Raw genomic sequence first — 15746 nt, forward strand, 5'->3', positions numbered from 1 at the left:
AGGGACGATGTCCCCATGAGCTGTGACAGTCCTTTCACAATAGACATTGTGGGAAAGACAGATTTTAGCCCTATCTGTGACCCCAGCTCTTTCAGCTTTATTCCTAGTATCCTGTTGTCCTTCTTGATGTCATCGATGTTCTCTGGAAAAGCAGAATGGAGCTGCTGTGGTGAGAAACGCAGGGCTGTGGTCAAAGGCTCGGACATGTTATGATGTTGTCTTCTTTTTTCCTTCCTTTTTGCTTGTAGTTTTGGCAACTCATAGGGCTGTGTGTGCCCCAAAGAACATTAGATCAAGCTGGCGATTGGTGATGCCATTACTGTTTTATGTTTCCTCTTGGGAACAGTAGGTGCTTACAGTGGCATTCTAAACACTGAGAACACATGATCTCTCTTCTCCTGGGAAAGGCTTCTCTTCCCAGTGACTTTTTTTTTCCTCCCCCTAGCTGGATCAGAGGAAAGAACCAGGAAAGGAGGCATTTTTTTTCTCTTTCTTTTATGTTGTCTTTTAAATCTATTGACCGTCCACTTACGTTATTGGTGGCCGAAATCCACTTGGCCCTGGTTGTTTCTGAGCATCATCCTTGGTCACACAGGCTTCCCCTGTCTTCGGCATCTCTCCCTCTTGCACACAGCCCAGGAATATCTAGAATTAATTTGTATAAATTAGGAGTGAGGACTATTCTGAAAACTATTGGTGCACTGGTGAAGAAAAAGTTGTCCCCAGGTAATATCTGTAGATTATAGGAAATGTATTCTCTAGGTCTGGATTGAGAGCAATCTTGTTTTCTCCTTCCCTTCTTATTCTGAAGTCTGCTTCATTCTGAATATATCTCTCTGGTCTTCAGGGTGCTGATTTTAAAATAAGTTCTTAGTTCAAGTCAACCTGTTACTTGCCATTGGATGCTAATATTTGACTTTTAAATCCTATCCTGGTTGATAAGCAGACTTTCAATTTTTGCCTTCTCTTTGCCCCAGAATTTGGAGACCTTGGGCCTCTCCCCTGCTTTTCTCCTCTTTCCTAAGTGTTCTCAAGTGTCTATTTAGTCTCCCCTGCTCAGCTTGGCTCCCGAGAACATTCGCTTCTTCTTTTGTTTTTGTAGGTGTTGGACAATCAGATAAAGAAAGACCTGGCCGACAAGGAGACCCTGGAGAACATGATGCAGAGACACGAGGAGGAGGCCCACGAGAAGGGCAAGATTCTCAGCGAACAGAAGGCGGTAGGTAGAAGGAGTTGCCACGCCAGTGTTCAAAGGAGGGTTTTTGAACTATGCCAAGAATCACAGCCCTGAAAAGACTCCATTTCACCTGGGGAATTCTTCCTTCTGTTGAATGCTATGGATTTGGTTGGTAATAGGATGCTTTCTCTGAAACTGTTGCCTTTTTTAAAAGCAACCGAGGTGGTGGCTCTGGATGGCCAGTTTTGTGTTTTTCAAGAACTCATGCTGATTTGCTATCTGCTAACATAATGTCCTCCTTTTTTTTTTTTTTTTTTTTGAGGCGGAGTTTTGCTCTTGTTACCCAGGCTGGAGTGCAATGGCGCGATCTCGGCTCACCGCAACCTCCGCCTCCTGGGTTCAGGCAATTCTCCTGCCTCAGCCTCCTGAGTAGCTGGGATTACAGGCACGAGCCACCATGCCCAGCTAATTTTTTGTATTTTTTTTTTTTAGTAGAGACAGGCTTTCACCATGCTGACCAGGATGGTCTCGATCGCTTGACCTCGTGATCCACCCGCCTCGGCCTCCCAAAGTGCTGGGATTACAGGCTTGAGCCACCGCGCCCGGCCAACATAATGTCCTTCTAAAGGCCCCTGACAACATGGCCAGTGACTCTTGGTCCTCCTGCAATTCTTCAATTCTTTCTTTTTTTTTTTTTTTTTTCTGGGAGGTGGGGTTTTGCTCCAAAGCCCAGGCTGCAATGTGGTGGTGTAGTCATGGCTCACTGCAGCCTCCAACTCCTGGGCACCAAGCGACCCTTTCACCTCACCTTCCCAAGTAGCTGGGTCCACAGGTGTGTGCCCCCATGTTCGGCTAATTTTTAAATTTTCTGTAGAGACAAGATCTTGCTGTATTGCCCAGGCTGGTCTCCAGCTTATGGCCTCAAGCAATCCTTCCACCTTGGTCTTGCTCCCAAAGTACTGGGATTATAGGCCACCCCTCCTGACCCTACACTTCTCTTCTTTTTACATGCTCGTTTTTCTCTTTTCTAATCCACATAGGCAGTTGTCTCAGAAACTTGTTGTCCCTAAAGTTTACCTGTGGTGCTTATTAATCTGCACCCCACCAAGGCTTACCATATCAGAATCTCTCTTTTTTTTTTTTTGAGATGGAGTGTCACTCTGTCACTGGAGTTCAGTGGTGTGATCTTGGCTCACTGCAACCTCTGTCTTCCAGGTTCAAGTGATTCTCCTGCCTCAGCCTCCCAAATAGCTGGGATTACAGGCACCCGCCACCATGCCCAGCTAATTTTTATATTTTTAGTAGAGACGTGGTTTCATCACATTGGCCAGGCCAGTCTCAAACTCTTGACCTCAAGTGATCCGCTTGCCTTAGCCTCCCAAAGTGCTGGGATTACAGGTGTGAGCTACCATGCCTTACCCCACATCAGAATCTCTGAGGGATAATCTTGGGAAATTAAAATTTTAATTAGTACTCCTACACTCCAATTTTTATGATTCATTAAGGTGGGGAGACTTTGCTGTAGAGCAGCTGTCCCCAATCTTTTTAGCACCACGGACTGATTTCGCGGAAGACAATTTTTCCACCAGGGTGGGGTGATGGCTTCGAGATAAAACTGTTCCACCTCATACTATCAGGCATTAAGGCATTTGAACCTTTATTTATTTATTTGCTTATTTATTTCTGAGACAGAGCCTTGCTCTGTCACCCAGGGTGGAGTGCTGTGGTGCAATATTGGCTCACTGCAACCTCTGCCTCCTGAGTTCAAGCGATTTCTCCTGCCTCATACTCCCGAGTAGCTGGGATTACAGGTGTGTACCACCACACCTGGCTAATTTTTGTATTTTTAGTAAAGATGGGGTTTCACAATGTTGGCCAGGCTAGTCTTGAATTTCTGACCTTAGGTGACCCTCCTGCCTGGGACTCCCAAAGTGCTGGAATCATAGGTGTGAGCCACCGCCCCCAGCCCAAGGCATTAGATTCTCATTAAGAGTGGGCAGCCTAGATCCCTCGCATGCACAGGTCATGATAGAGTTTACAGGAGAATCCCATGCCACTGATCTGACAGAGGTAGAGCTCAGGCAGTAATGCTGCTCACTGGCCACTCACCTCCTGCTGTGCAGCCTGGGTCTAACAGGTGGCAGACGGTAATGGAGTACTTGGTCTGTGGCCCGGGGGTTGGAGACCCCTGCTGTGGAAAGTCTAGTCTAGAGCAATAGTAGCTGCGTGAGAAGAAATCACTCAAAAAATGACAGCCCTCGGGGTGATGATAAATATGAATGTGCAGATTCGAGTGAGAGACTCTCGCAGGCCCAGGTCACATGTAGATGAGATGCGGTTTAATAAGGCCTGATTACTCACAGGGTGTTAGGTTCCTGAATAGGTCCTTATGTCTGTTTTAAATGCAAGCCACTTAGCTAGTGTGGGGAGATTTCATTACTGAAAAAACCATTAAGTACCATCCATTTGAGTGGTACCATCTGTGATCCTCAGAGTATTTTTGCCATCATTTCAGACGAAACTTTTACCCTGGCCCACACTGCCCCTATTACTCCCGTTCTCTTGTAATTGTGCATGAGGTTTCATAGGTGCCTGTGTTTCAGATGATCAATGCTATGGATTCCAAGATCAGATCCCTGGAACAGAGGATTGTGGAACTGTCTGAAGCCAATAAACTTGCAGCAAACAGCAGCCTTTTTACCCAAAGGAACATGTAAGTATTCAAATTCTAACTGCCTCCATTTATTATACTTTGGTCTCCTCTCATGCGGCATAAACTCCTTTCTCCTTCTGTCTGGGCTGGAGTAGACTGAATAACTTCTGTATCTCAGCTCAGCTCAGCCCTCGGATACTTATGTCCCATTTTGCCCTGCTTTAAGTGGTGTTACTCTGCCACTTTTGAGTCAGGTTTTCTTAAATGCCTTCAATTACCAACACATTACAGAGTGTTTTGCGCTCTCTAATGAGGCTATTTATAATTTGCTTGTGGAAAGCTGCAGTTCTTGTTCTGCAGACTTGCCTCCTGTAATCAGTAAGAGGAGAAATTGTGTGTGCCCAGTTTGGTCATCCATTTAGTTGTCACTAGGTTAGACCCGTAGGGAAGGAAGTTTGGGATTCAGCAAGGACCCTGTTCCAGGACCACTTCAATCTGAATCTTTTCCCCCAAAGAATTACAATCTCCAGGATTCCCCGCCCCATAGTTTCTCTCTTCAGTGATCTCCCAAAACAGTCCCATCTTAATCTAAACCAGCTTGGTAGGCTGTGTTTTGGGTCTTTGAGTTGTTCTACTGTTTGATACTTCTTTTTTTTTGGAGACGGAATTTCACTCTGTCGCCCAGTCTGGAGTGCAGTGGGGGGATCTTGTCTCACTGCAACTTCCTCCTCTGGGTTCAAGCAGCTCTCTTGCCTCAGCCTCCTGAGTAGCTGGGACTACAGGTGCACACTACCATGCCTGGCTAATTTTTTTTGTATTTTTTAAGTAAAGACAGGGTTTCACCATGTTGCCCAGGCTGGTTTTGAACTCCTAAGCTCAGGCAATCTGCCCGCCTTGGCCTTCCAAAGTGCTAGGATTTTTGGTGTGAGCCACCATCATGCCTGGCCTAGTTTCTGATACTTTTAAGCAGTTTGCTGGAGAGGAAGACCTACAGAGAACTAGAAGGGATACCATCCTTTCTCCTTGTTGCTTCTTTTTCTCCAGGGCCTGCCTTTGTGAGTTGTTGGGGTGCCCTTGTACAGTAATCTAAGGAGGACCCCTTCTGCCCCTATAGACTCAAAGAAGTAATAAACAGGCCTGTCAAAGGAGTGAAATGTTAGTATCTCGTGCATTCCCATGGACCTTACTTAGTCCTTTATGTGAGGGACTGACACTGATTGGTGATGACTAAATTGTCCCCATGTTTGTCAGGCCGGAATCATGCTTACAAGGCCAGGTCAGGAGAGGGCTAACCCAGGACTGGCCCTAGTCCACTTAGTGAGCACACCTGTCTCACTCCGTTTCCGTCTGCCTTCTGCGGAAACGGGCTCAACTCTAACGAGACTATGATTTTGTTTGGATCCTCCCACCACCCCCACCAGGAAGGCCCAAGAAGAGATGATTTCTGAACTCAGGCAACAGAAATTTTACCTGGAGACACAGGCTGGGAAATTGGAAGCCCAGAACCGAAAGCTGGAGGAGCAGCTGGAGAAGATCAGCCACCAAGACCATAGTGACAAGAATCGGCTGCTGGAACTGGAGACAAGACTGCGGGAGGTGAGAGCGAGGGGCGATCTCCTGGGAGGATTTGCTGGGCGATTCGGGATCTGAACAAGCCAGCTTTCAAGCACAGATCAATATGTACACAAGAGACGTTGTACCCGGTGGTTAAGGGGGCAGACTTGAGGCAGGAGAAAAGGGTCTGGAAGCAAGGAACTTATGGCCAATTCATGCCGAATCCAAGAACACCACCAAGGTTTGAGGGCAGGGAATCTGAGGCCCTTGTGCTAACCTATTTTTTTTTTTTTTTTAGACAGAGTGTTGCTCTGTTGTCCAGGCTGGAGTGCAGTGGTGCGATCTTGGCTCACTGCAACCTCTGCCTCCCGGGTTCAAGTGATTCTAATGCCTCAGCCTCGCCAGTAGCTGGGACTACAGGTGCCTGCCACCACACCTGGCCAATTTTTGTATTTTTAGTAGAGACAGGGTTTTGCTGTGTTGGTCATGCTGGTCTTGAACTTCTGACCTCAGGTGAGCCACCTGCCTCAGTTTCCCAAAGTGCTGGCATTACAGGTGTGAGCCATTGCACCCAGCCAATTTGTACTAACTTCCCAAAGCTGGATCAAAAGGAAAACACCTGGGTCTGGGGGCAGGTAACCTAAGGCCAATTAACACAAACTTCCTAAAGCTGAACCAAAAGGAAAATCCCCATGTCCCCATGCCCTGAGTAGCAAAGGGTCGAAGGCTACTCTCCCTGGAACCCTCCTGCCTCCGCCATGGCTCAGATGGAAAGGGAGAGTGCCTTGGATGGGCCGCAGGCCAAGGAGGGACTGTCCCTTCATCTGCATACGGTGTCAGTTCACTTCAGCCTTTACTTAACCACAGACGGGTGCCAGTTCACTTCAGCCTTTACTTAGCCACAGACCAAATTATTTATTCAGATAAGGAGTAACTGATGGGAACCTCAAAAGCAGTACTTAAAACTCAGAAAACTTCCAACCGGGCCCTTGATTCAGTTGCCCGGGCCCACTCTCATCCTGCAGAGTGCATTCTCGCTTTAATAGATCCCTGCTTTTGCTGCTTCATTCCTGTGTTTCGTTCCTTTGTTACTTTGTGCCTTTTGTCCAATTCTTTGTTGGAAATGGACAACTTAGGCCCAAGGCCCTCCCCCTGGTAACAGACTGGGCCATGGGGATCTGGGTTAGAATTCCACCTCCACTTCTTACTGGTTTTGTGACTTCTTACTCGTTTTGCAAGCTGCCTGCCTCGTCTCTGCTGGGCTTCAGTTTCCTCATCTGTAAAATGTCAGTGATAATGTATCTCCTTTATAGGGTCCTGCGGGGATTGTGTCAATTTGTGTGTCTGTCAAATGGGAACAAAGCAATTCCTCCTTTATCGAGATGTGATGAGGGCCTGTGACCTCGTCCATGCTCAGAGCTTAGCTGTGCTGGTTCAGTGCTGGCGGCAGAGATCTGTCTCATAATGACAGTGGGAGATTAAAAGACAAAACCAAATTTAGGTTTGATTGATGGAAGGTTGCTCTCTTCAAAAATACAAGGAAGCTGGGAGGAGCAGCCAGGTTTTGGGGAAGAAAATACGATACATTGGGTTGTAGACATGCTGAGGTTGATTGAAGCTGTAAAGTTACATTTATGTAGTCACTGTGTTTATCAAATGTCTGCTTTGTGTGCCAGTTTGTAGTCTGGGTTTACAGTGGTGGCAAGGCAGAACTGTTCCTGATGTGAGGGCTTTCAGCCTAGCGGCAGGGTTCGCTGGCACCAGCAGAGGCACAACTGGAGTTCAAGACAGTGGTTGCTGGAAGTTGGATACCCGGGCTGGGAGGCAAGACCCAGAGTCTGGTATATAATAGTTGTTCGGTTATTTGTGATGGAATTCTTCAAAGAGCAAATGATCTTTCTTAAGGCAGTTAGACAGCCAGGCTGGGAGGGAAGACACAGTGTCTCATGTAAAATAGTGGCTTAAATATTTGTGATGGATTCTTCAGAAAGCAGATGATCTTTCTTAAGGAAGGTCCTGTTAAGCAGACAGAGGTCTGAAGACTAAGCCTTGGGTAAGACTCATGTTTATGCATGTCTTCATTTGTCCTGGAGTATTGAAATGAAGTCATTTCTCCAAAGGACAGCAAAAACATGTTATCTCATGTTTTTTAGGGGTTGTCCAGGTGTGGACTCCTCCATTAAGGTCACTTGGAGTGTCTGGTTTTATTTTTTATTTTTATTTTTTGTAGCAATGGGGTCTTGCTATGTTGTCTAGGCTGGTCTTGAGCTCCTGGCTTTATTTATTTTTCTTTTATTATCTGCTAGGTCAGGGTTTCTTAGAAGGAGGAGTCCTGGCTTTAAGCAATCCTCCCTCCTTGGCCTCCAAAGTGCTGGGATTACAGGCATGAGCCTTAAGCCTTAGGCGATGGTTTAACTTTCATTATCCAGGCTATACTTTTACACATCTGTAAGTTTAACAGCAAGCTCAGGGGAGAATCACCCTTAAGGTTGTGAGTCTAAACAATCCAAATGGACTTCTCTAGCTTGGGGGCCTTGACTGGCTGTCTCTTGCTTTCCCTGTGCACAAATGTTCCTCTTAGGAGTCTGCCCTGCTGCTGTATCATCTGGGCTATTAAAGTGCCCCAGGGTAGCTGTTGCTTTTTACTTGAATCAGTAGAGCCAGTCCCCCAAGGATGGTAGGAGAAACTTAAAATGCTCCACAAGAGGTTCAGGCTCTATATTCTCCCTGAGAGTTTTGGAGTTTAGCTCTAAATATAACAAGATCAGTCTTTCTTCTTTTGGCCACATGCTGCTGCTGAGATTGCGGGGCAGAGGCTTCCACCTGGAGTCTGATCTGCCTTAAAGGACCCTAGGCCTTCCCCCAACTTTGTGTGTGCATCATTAGGTCTTCTCTAGCCAGGTGTGTGGAGTCACAAAGATGCAGGGCTCCTGGGTTCTTCCTGCATTATACAGCATCCGGCTCCTGCTCCTCCTCTTGAGTCACTGTCACCTGTCTCTCTTGGTTTTGCCAAGTGGCATCAGGAGAATTTTGGGCTTGCTAATAGAGGCCCATGCTGCTGTGGCTGCTGGTGTTTTAGTAAGATAGAAGGGTACGGTGTTTACCCTGCACATGGTCAAGTGCAGTGGTCAGGACATGTAGGCGTGTTGGAGGAATACAGCAACATGTTAATGGACCCTTGAGCCAGACTTTCTGGGCTCAAATGCCAGTTCTGCCTTTTAAAAAGGTTTTTATAGCTGTGTGACATTTGCTCAGCTGCCTAATCTCTCAGTGCCACACTTTGCTTTTCTGTAAAATGGAGGTAGGAGTAGTATGTCTCTCAGTGAGTTGTTCTGAAAGTGAAATGAGTTAATTCAGCACTCAGTGTGTTGTGAGGACCGTATTCATTATCATCACCATCATCACTAGAGACAGATGCTATCCCTGATTTGTTAAGGCCTCCCGGATCTACATGGCCAATCCAGACCTTTCTTTTGAGTTTCTGACCCATTGTCCTAGTAGACATTAGACATCTCCACGTGGATGTCTCCCACGGGACTCAAGTTCAGCATCTCAAGACTGAATTTCTTATCTTTTGCCTCAAACTGGCAATTTATCTCCTATTCCCTGTGATAGCAATGGTCTCACTCTGTCCAGACATGTAGACATGTGGGAAGTCATCTTTTTTTTTACTTTTCTTTTTTTTTTTTTTTTTCTGGGATGGAGTCTCACTGTGTCGCCCAGGCTGGAGTGCAGTGGCGCAATCTTGGCTCATTGCAACCTCCGCCTGCTGGATTCAAGCAATTCTCCTACCCAGCTTCCCGAGTAGCTGGGACTACAGGCATGCATCACCATGCTCAGCTAATTTTTTTTTTTTTTTTAGTAGAGATGGGGTATCACCATGCTGGTCAGGCTTGTCTTGAACTCCTGACCTCGTGATCTGCCCACTTTGGCCTCCCAAAGTGCTGGGATTACAGGTGTGAGCCATTGCACACAGCTGGGAGTCATCTTTGACTCCTTTATGTCCTTTGTTCTCTGCCTCACATCAAATTAACCACTAAATTCTGTTGGTTTTCCAGTTTACATCTTTTGCAAGTCTTCCTTCTCTTCACCCCTATGGCCTTGGGGATGTGGGTGCCATCTTTTCTAGGGAACCTTCTCCAACCCTCTAAACCTGGGTTGGAAGTCTCCTTTTCATCCCTATGGCTTTAAGGGCATAGCTCCTTGCAGTCTGTTCTTGGCAGTCCCCTTAGACAGTGAGCTCTCTGAGGGCAGCAAGCATCTCTGATGCTTGGCATTGATCTTTAGGACAACACTGTCAGTGTTTGGCAGGTCAGTAGACATGCCATGATCTCCCTCACCCCCATACCTTTGGTTGTTTTGCTTCCCCTGCCTGTAATTTTCTTTGTCCTCTTACTTGCTTGCTTGACTCCTGCAAATTCTTCAACAGAATTTAACAGATCTAGAGTGAGCTCCTCCACTCTTCTGCTGTATTCTTGCAATATCCCTGCATATCTTGACCATTGCACTTGACCATGATATATGGTAATGGTTGGTTTTCATTTTTCTCCCCAACTTGAAGGCAGAGACTGCCTTTCATCTCCAGATTCCATTTTCTACAGAAATTGCTGAGTAAATTGTTGTTGAACGGATGGATGAAAGATTGAAGAGATAGGTGGATGGATGAGCAGATGGAGGGAAGAATGATTAACTTCTAATGCGACATTAAAGTGGATTACCTAATGAGGAGACATCAGAACAAGCATGTTTAAAATAAATAGAATTCAGTCTGTTGTTCCATTTACAATCAAATTGAAAAGGTGTCCTTGTTACTAATATGATGTTATTTATATCTGCTTAGCTTTAAATGTTTTTCTAACAAGAGTAATTGTCATTTTCATTTGTGATTCTTGTTGTGTGGCTTTTCCTTTTAAAGTCTTCCCAGGCATTTTAATATATGTAAGTAAGGGGTGGTTAGGAGATATATCCCTTACCTGTTTTTATGCCTGTTGAATTCTGAGATGCATGGAAGTCAGGTCCATTTTGTTGCATCTCCCCCTCTGTGGAATGCTGAGAAGGTGATTTCAAGACCAAGTTTTGGCTGCAGATTGAGCAACAGGTCATGTGATCACTTTCTTTTCTGTTCAGACCAACCAAGGGTTTCTGTCTCTCTCTCATTCTCTCTCTCTCTCTCTCTCTCTCTCTCTCTCTGTCTCTCTCTCTCTCTCTCAGGTCAGTCTAGAGCATGAGGAGCAAAAACTGGAGCTCAAGCGGCAGCTCACAGAGCTACAGCTCTCCCTGCAGGAGCGCGAGTCGCAGTTGACAGCGCTGCAGGCTGCCCGGGCGGCCTTGGAGAGCCAGCTTCGCCAGGCGAAGACAGAGCTGGAAGAGACCACAGCGGAAGCCGAAGAGGAGATCCAGGCCCTCACGGTAGGTCTGGGGAGCAGCATCTTCAGGTTGCTAAAGGCCTCAGCTAGGATGAGTGTGGCACAGAGGATATTGACTCACCCTTAGAAATTCCAGGAGGGGAAATATGATCTGCAGAGATATTCAGTGGCCAGGAAATTGGCTTACGTGGGCTGCGTCTTCATTGGAACTAGTATATGAGCTTGGTTGGTTATATTCAAGCTTTTCTTAGTATCTTGAAAAGTTCCTCCTTTATGTATTTTCCTTCTTTTAAAAAATAATCATTATATTTTAAATTTTGGTTTCAGAGATTTATATATTTTCCTTCTTTTCAAAAAATAATCCTTATATTTTAAATTTTGGTTTCAGTCAAAGTCTGTTTATCTTGGCCTTCTACTTTAGTTTTCAATAATCGTTTAAAATCATAATGATCTTATATCTTATGGTAGTCTTTCTACCATATTTTTATTTTTTGTTTTGGTTAACCTCACTTGTGTTATTTCTTTCTTCCCCCGCCCCCCCAAGATGTAGATTCTGCTTCCTGTCTTTTGTATACATCTGGTATGATCTAGATTGGAAAAATTCTACTGAATGAAAGATTCTTTCTCTAAAAGGGACCTGGCTTCCTTGTTCTTTCTGAGAGACTAGTTTACTTAGCTGGAGAGTATTCTCAGGAGGGAGAACTTGGAGCGGGGGTGTTACTGGATTTAAACCTTAGTTCTTTTTAGAAGTCTGAAATGGAATTTTTGTGGGGCCATTTTCCCCACATTTGATCGTTCCCACAGAGACTGACCCAGAATAACAAAACTCATGAAAATCTGATATGTGAAATGCCAACTTATCCACTTGAAGGGGGAAATGCAATGGCCAGGTTGACTAGGGTACTCTGGGTGGCCAATCTTCAGATTTTCTTTTTCCCACTCAGGGAAGTATACTTAAAAGACCCTGTTACTCTTGGAAGGCTCCCTGGTGGACCTGGACTGTGAGCATAGAAAGCTGAATGAGTTTTAATAGCTAGTGTCAACCAAGCTCACGCATTTCTCATAGTATCATATTGTACCTGGCAAGCAGACAGGCACACACATGCCTACTGGTCAGGGTGCCCTCTCCTGTGGGCTGGGCACAATACAGCTGATTGGGTTTAGTGTTTTTTTTAATAAGCCACCTAAATAGGTACATGATTCATTCTGACTCAACTTGGATGCTGTTCCCATTTCCATCAGTGAACATCTTTAAACCTCTCTTTGATTGGGGTTACTTCTATAGAATGAATGGCCGTGTACATTTTTTGCTTACGATTTACCTAGATGTAATGTACCTACCTATCTATCTATCTATCTACCTACCTACCTACCTACCTACCTACCTACCTATCTTTTTTAACCTAGTTTTGTTCTTAGACGTTATTGCCCATTTGTGGGGTTTGGGGATCCCAGTGTCTGAACCAAACTGGGAATGTGATCTGACAGTGCCAGGGTCTGTATAGGAACAGTTCAAGGAACAGTGGCTTCCAGTATATTTGTGCATCCTAGATTTTCAAAGGACTTACACCAAGTTCAAATATTGACGACACAGTTAGGTTCCATAGTCTCTAGGAGCACACTCATTAAGTGATCCCACATCATGCCCCCAATATTTGCTTTGGCAAAATATAACCACAATATGTCTTTGTGTATACTGTCTTGTTTCACAGTGGACTGAAAACAGTTTGGAGAGATGCAACAGAGTAAAACAGGACAAAATAAGAAACAAAAGGCAAAGAGAAAATACGTCTGTAGAAGAAAAAATGGAGCTAGGAATGAAGTTGATATATAAGAGTTCATGCCAAGAAGGCTTATAGACTTGCTGGAGTTGGGTGGGTGGAGAGAGAGAGAGACAGATAACATTTCTTAGCTTTTACAGGGAGACACCTAAATTTCAACCACTATTATATTTAATGCATTGTATATTAATATTTTCCTCCTGTATGAATACCCAACCTCTGAAAGAAAAAGAGACATCAGTAATTTAACCCATGTTTAATAAGCCCTTGCTGTGGGCCCGGTCCCGTGTCTTTAGCCTTTTCTCCCTAGGGAATTGGCCTGTAATTCCTCAAATCCATTTATTTCGGAGCAGCTGAGAAGGACACATTTATCTTGCTGCTCTGTTGGAATCGGGAAGGAGGGGTGACTGTGTATCTTATCCTGGCCCTGTTTGGAAGGAAGAGAGCATAAAACAGAGTATGTGTCACTGCTCTTTATCTATGGGGAAATTAGTCCTTTAAATCCTTTCTTGCTGCTGGTTGGAATGTGCTGTGTCTGATGGCTGCTGGAAGCCGAGCACAGCAGCAAGTCACGACTTAATTTAGTTAGATGAGATCACTGCTTCAAAGCATCTTAAAAAAAAAAAATAAAGAAACAAACCTCCCTTGGTTTAGAAACTAGGGCTCTATTGCTCTTGCAGATGAAGATGCTGTGGAAAAAACAGGGCTTCTTCAAATGATGGCAGAAGTACCTTCATCCAACAGCTGTTTGCAAACCCATCACACGGAAATCCAAACTCCATTTTCCTTTGTTTCCATTCAGTTTCAAGGCTGTGGGCTTTTTCTTTCCCCCTTATCTTGATTATGTTCCGTAAATCTGGTTATGGACAGCATGTGCTTGTTGCCTGAATGGGTTAGTAGAATTTGTTCTGAAAAATGTCTTTTCCAAGATAAAGAGAAAATGGTCCCAAAATGCAATACTTTCTGACTTTCTCATTGTTTGAGACCCAAGTTGAGACCCTGCACAAGCATCAGTCAAATTAAATCAGCTGGATCTAAAATGATCTCCTAGGAGATTTGTGAGTTTCACAGTAGGCTGTTTTATCAATAAAAGGGAATAGTCAAATCTGCTCTTACTGTTTAATTTTAAGAGGCAGCCATCTCCTAGCCTGTGAAAAGGAGCAGTTACGTTGTTTAGCCTCCACCGCTGGGCCAAATTAGATGGAACGTCATTAAATTGAAGCTCTTCATTGAAGGGCCTTGTCAGTGTAGCTGGGAGGACTTTGTTGATCTTTATGATGCTTGCCTTTTCTCCACTTTCACTTTACCCATCCTATCAAATTTAAACAGAAACATGCTTTTAAGATACTTCAGTACTTATTGCTGGAAAAGAGAAATTTCTGCCTGAACTTGATATTTAAGACTCCACCTCAAGAGAGAGAATTTGAGTCTGCATACCTTACAGCATACGGATATGTGACGCGGTGTAAGCATTGCTCTGAAGAGGACCACCAAGCAAGGGGCGTGGTGTGTGCTCTGTGTACACCAGCCAGGCCTCACGAACGTGTTTTGTGTTTTTGCTCCTGTGTTCTTTTACTGATTCTGTCAAGTGACTAATGTTGAATAATCAAGAGCTGAAAGCTAGAGACACTAATGAAAGGAATCCTTCTCCCTGCAGAGCATGATTATGGTATCTCAAAGTCATCCTCTTTGATTTGTTAAAATCATGAGTCAATGCACGTTCTCATTCTCGTACATAAATATCAAGCCCTCTGTTTAATTAATTAGTAAGCCATCGGCATGATAGCCAAGATGTGAAATCAGGGCATGTAAGGTGACATTCTGACATTCTTGCCTGGTGCCTGCCTTCATCTGGAAAGAGGGTGGGTGTACAGAAGCCTAAGCGTTCTAGAATCCTGACCATGGCTCCCAGAAGGTGGTCAGACATCTACGCGCTTGTTTCCTTTCCTCAATTCTGCGGGTATTTCCCTCCCTCAAAGCTGCATTGTAATTTACTTTCTTCCTCTTGTAACTTTCCTGAAAATTAAGGCATAAATACTCCCAAAACAAAGTATTTCTCTGTTCTTTGTACCAGACTGGCTTCAGACTGTCCCTCCACATTTTTGCCACCCAACTCCTAGGTTAGTGGCTCCCAAAGTGGGTCTGTGGACCCCTGGGGTTTTCCGAAGTCAGATGTTTTTCATTTCCTTTTTTTTCTTTTGAGACAGGGTTTCACTCGGTTGCCCAGGTTGGTGTGCAGTGGCATGATCTCAGCACACTGCAGCCTTGACTTCTAGGCTCAAGAGTGATACTTCTACCTCAGCCTCCCAATTAGCTGGGACTGAAGGTGTATGCCACCACACCCAGTTAACTTTTTAATTTTTTTGCAAAGAAGAGGTTTTGTCATGTTTCCCAGGCTGGTCTTGAACTCCTGGGCTCAAGCAATTCACCTGTCTTGGTCTCTCAAAGTGCTGGGATTACAGACATGAGCCATTACGCCTGGCTGTCAGACTCTTTTCATAACAGTACTAAGATGTCCTTTGCCACTTTTCATTGTGTTAATATTTGCACTGATGGTGCAAAAGCAATGTTAGTGTTATTTTAAGAGAAATAAAAAATAAGTATTTGAAAAATATCTTAGTCTCAATTTCTAATGTTGCAAATGTAGGTAGATACTACATATAAACCAGAGCTCTTTGGGATCCTCAGTAATTTTTAAGAGTGTAGATATTCCCCCTAGCACTTAATACCTAAATAACACTCACACATTTCATTGAGAGCATCCAAAGCTTGTCTTACGTGTTTTTTGCTGTCTTTATGTATATATTCTATTGCATGATCTTTTGCCTTTTTGTGTATTTGTTTTACAACTTATTAAAAAAAAGCATAAAACGTATGACTTACCGTTTTGTTACTGAGATTAGTTCAGTAGTTAAGTGCTTACCCTATGTGTAGTAACCACAACAGGTCAGTTCTACATTTCGTGTTTATATTTCATAAACAATAATAAATCAAAAGCCATAATGACTGACTGTAGTTCATTACATTAATCTTCAGAGAGGATTGCCATTTAATGTGTTGGCATGATCCAAAGGCCCCATAATGATTAATTTTAATGGAAAGGGATCAGTATTAATGACTGAAATTTCAGACTCCAGTGGGAGAGTTAAAAGAGTTTTTAATGGTGCTGTGTTATTTGAAACTTTGCTATTAATAAGAAAGTGGAATAGGGTGTC

General features: G+C 44.2%; 1 protein-coding gene across 7 annotated transcripts in view; it reads left to right on the plus strand.

Moving 5' to 3' along the window:
- The window catches only part of CIT (citron rho-interacting serine/threonine kinase), a 195216-nt gene that overhangs the window by 118253 nt on the left and 61217 nt on the right, over nt 1–15746 (plus strand). For all 7 annotated transcript variants that reach the window (XM_003932193.4, XM_074402166.1, XM_074402162.1 and 4 more), the window contains 4 exons: nt 1103–1219; nt 3781–3890; nt 5252–5426; nt 10596–10793. In XM_003932193.4, coding sequence (XP_003932242.2) covers nt 1103–1219; nt 3781–3890; nt 5252–5426; nt 10596–10793 — 600 coding nt within the window. The remainder of the gene's footprint in view (nt 1–1102; nt 1220–3780; nt 3891–5251; nt 5427–10595; nt 10794–15746) is intronic.

This window comes from Saimiri boliviensis, chromosome 7 (assembly GCF_048565385.1).
Source record: "Saimiri boliviensis isolate mSaiBol1 chromosome 7, mSaiBol1.pri, whole genome shotgun sequence".
NCBI lineage: Eukaryota > Metazoa > Chordata > Mammalia > Primates > Cebidae > Saimiri > Saimiri boliviensis.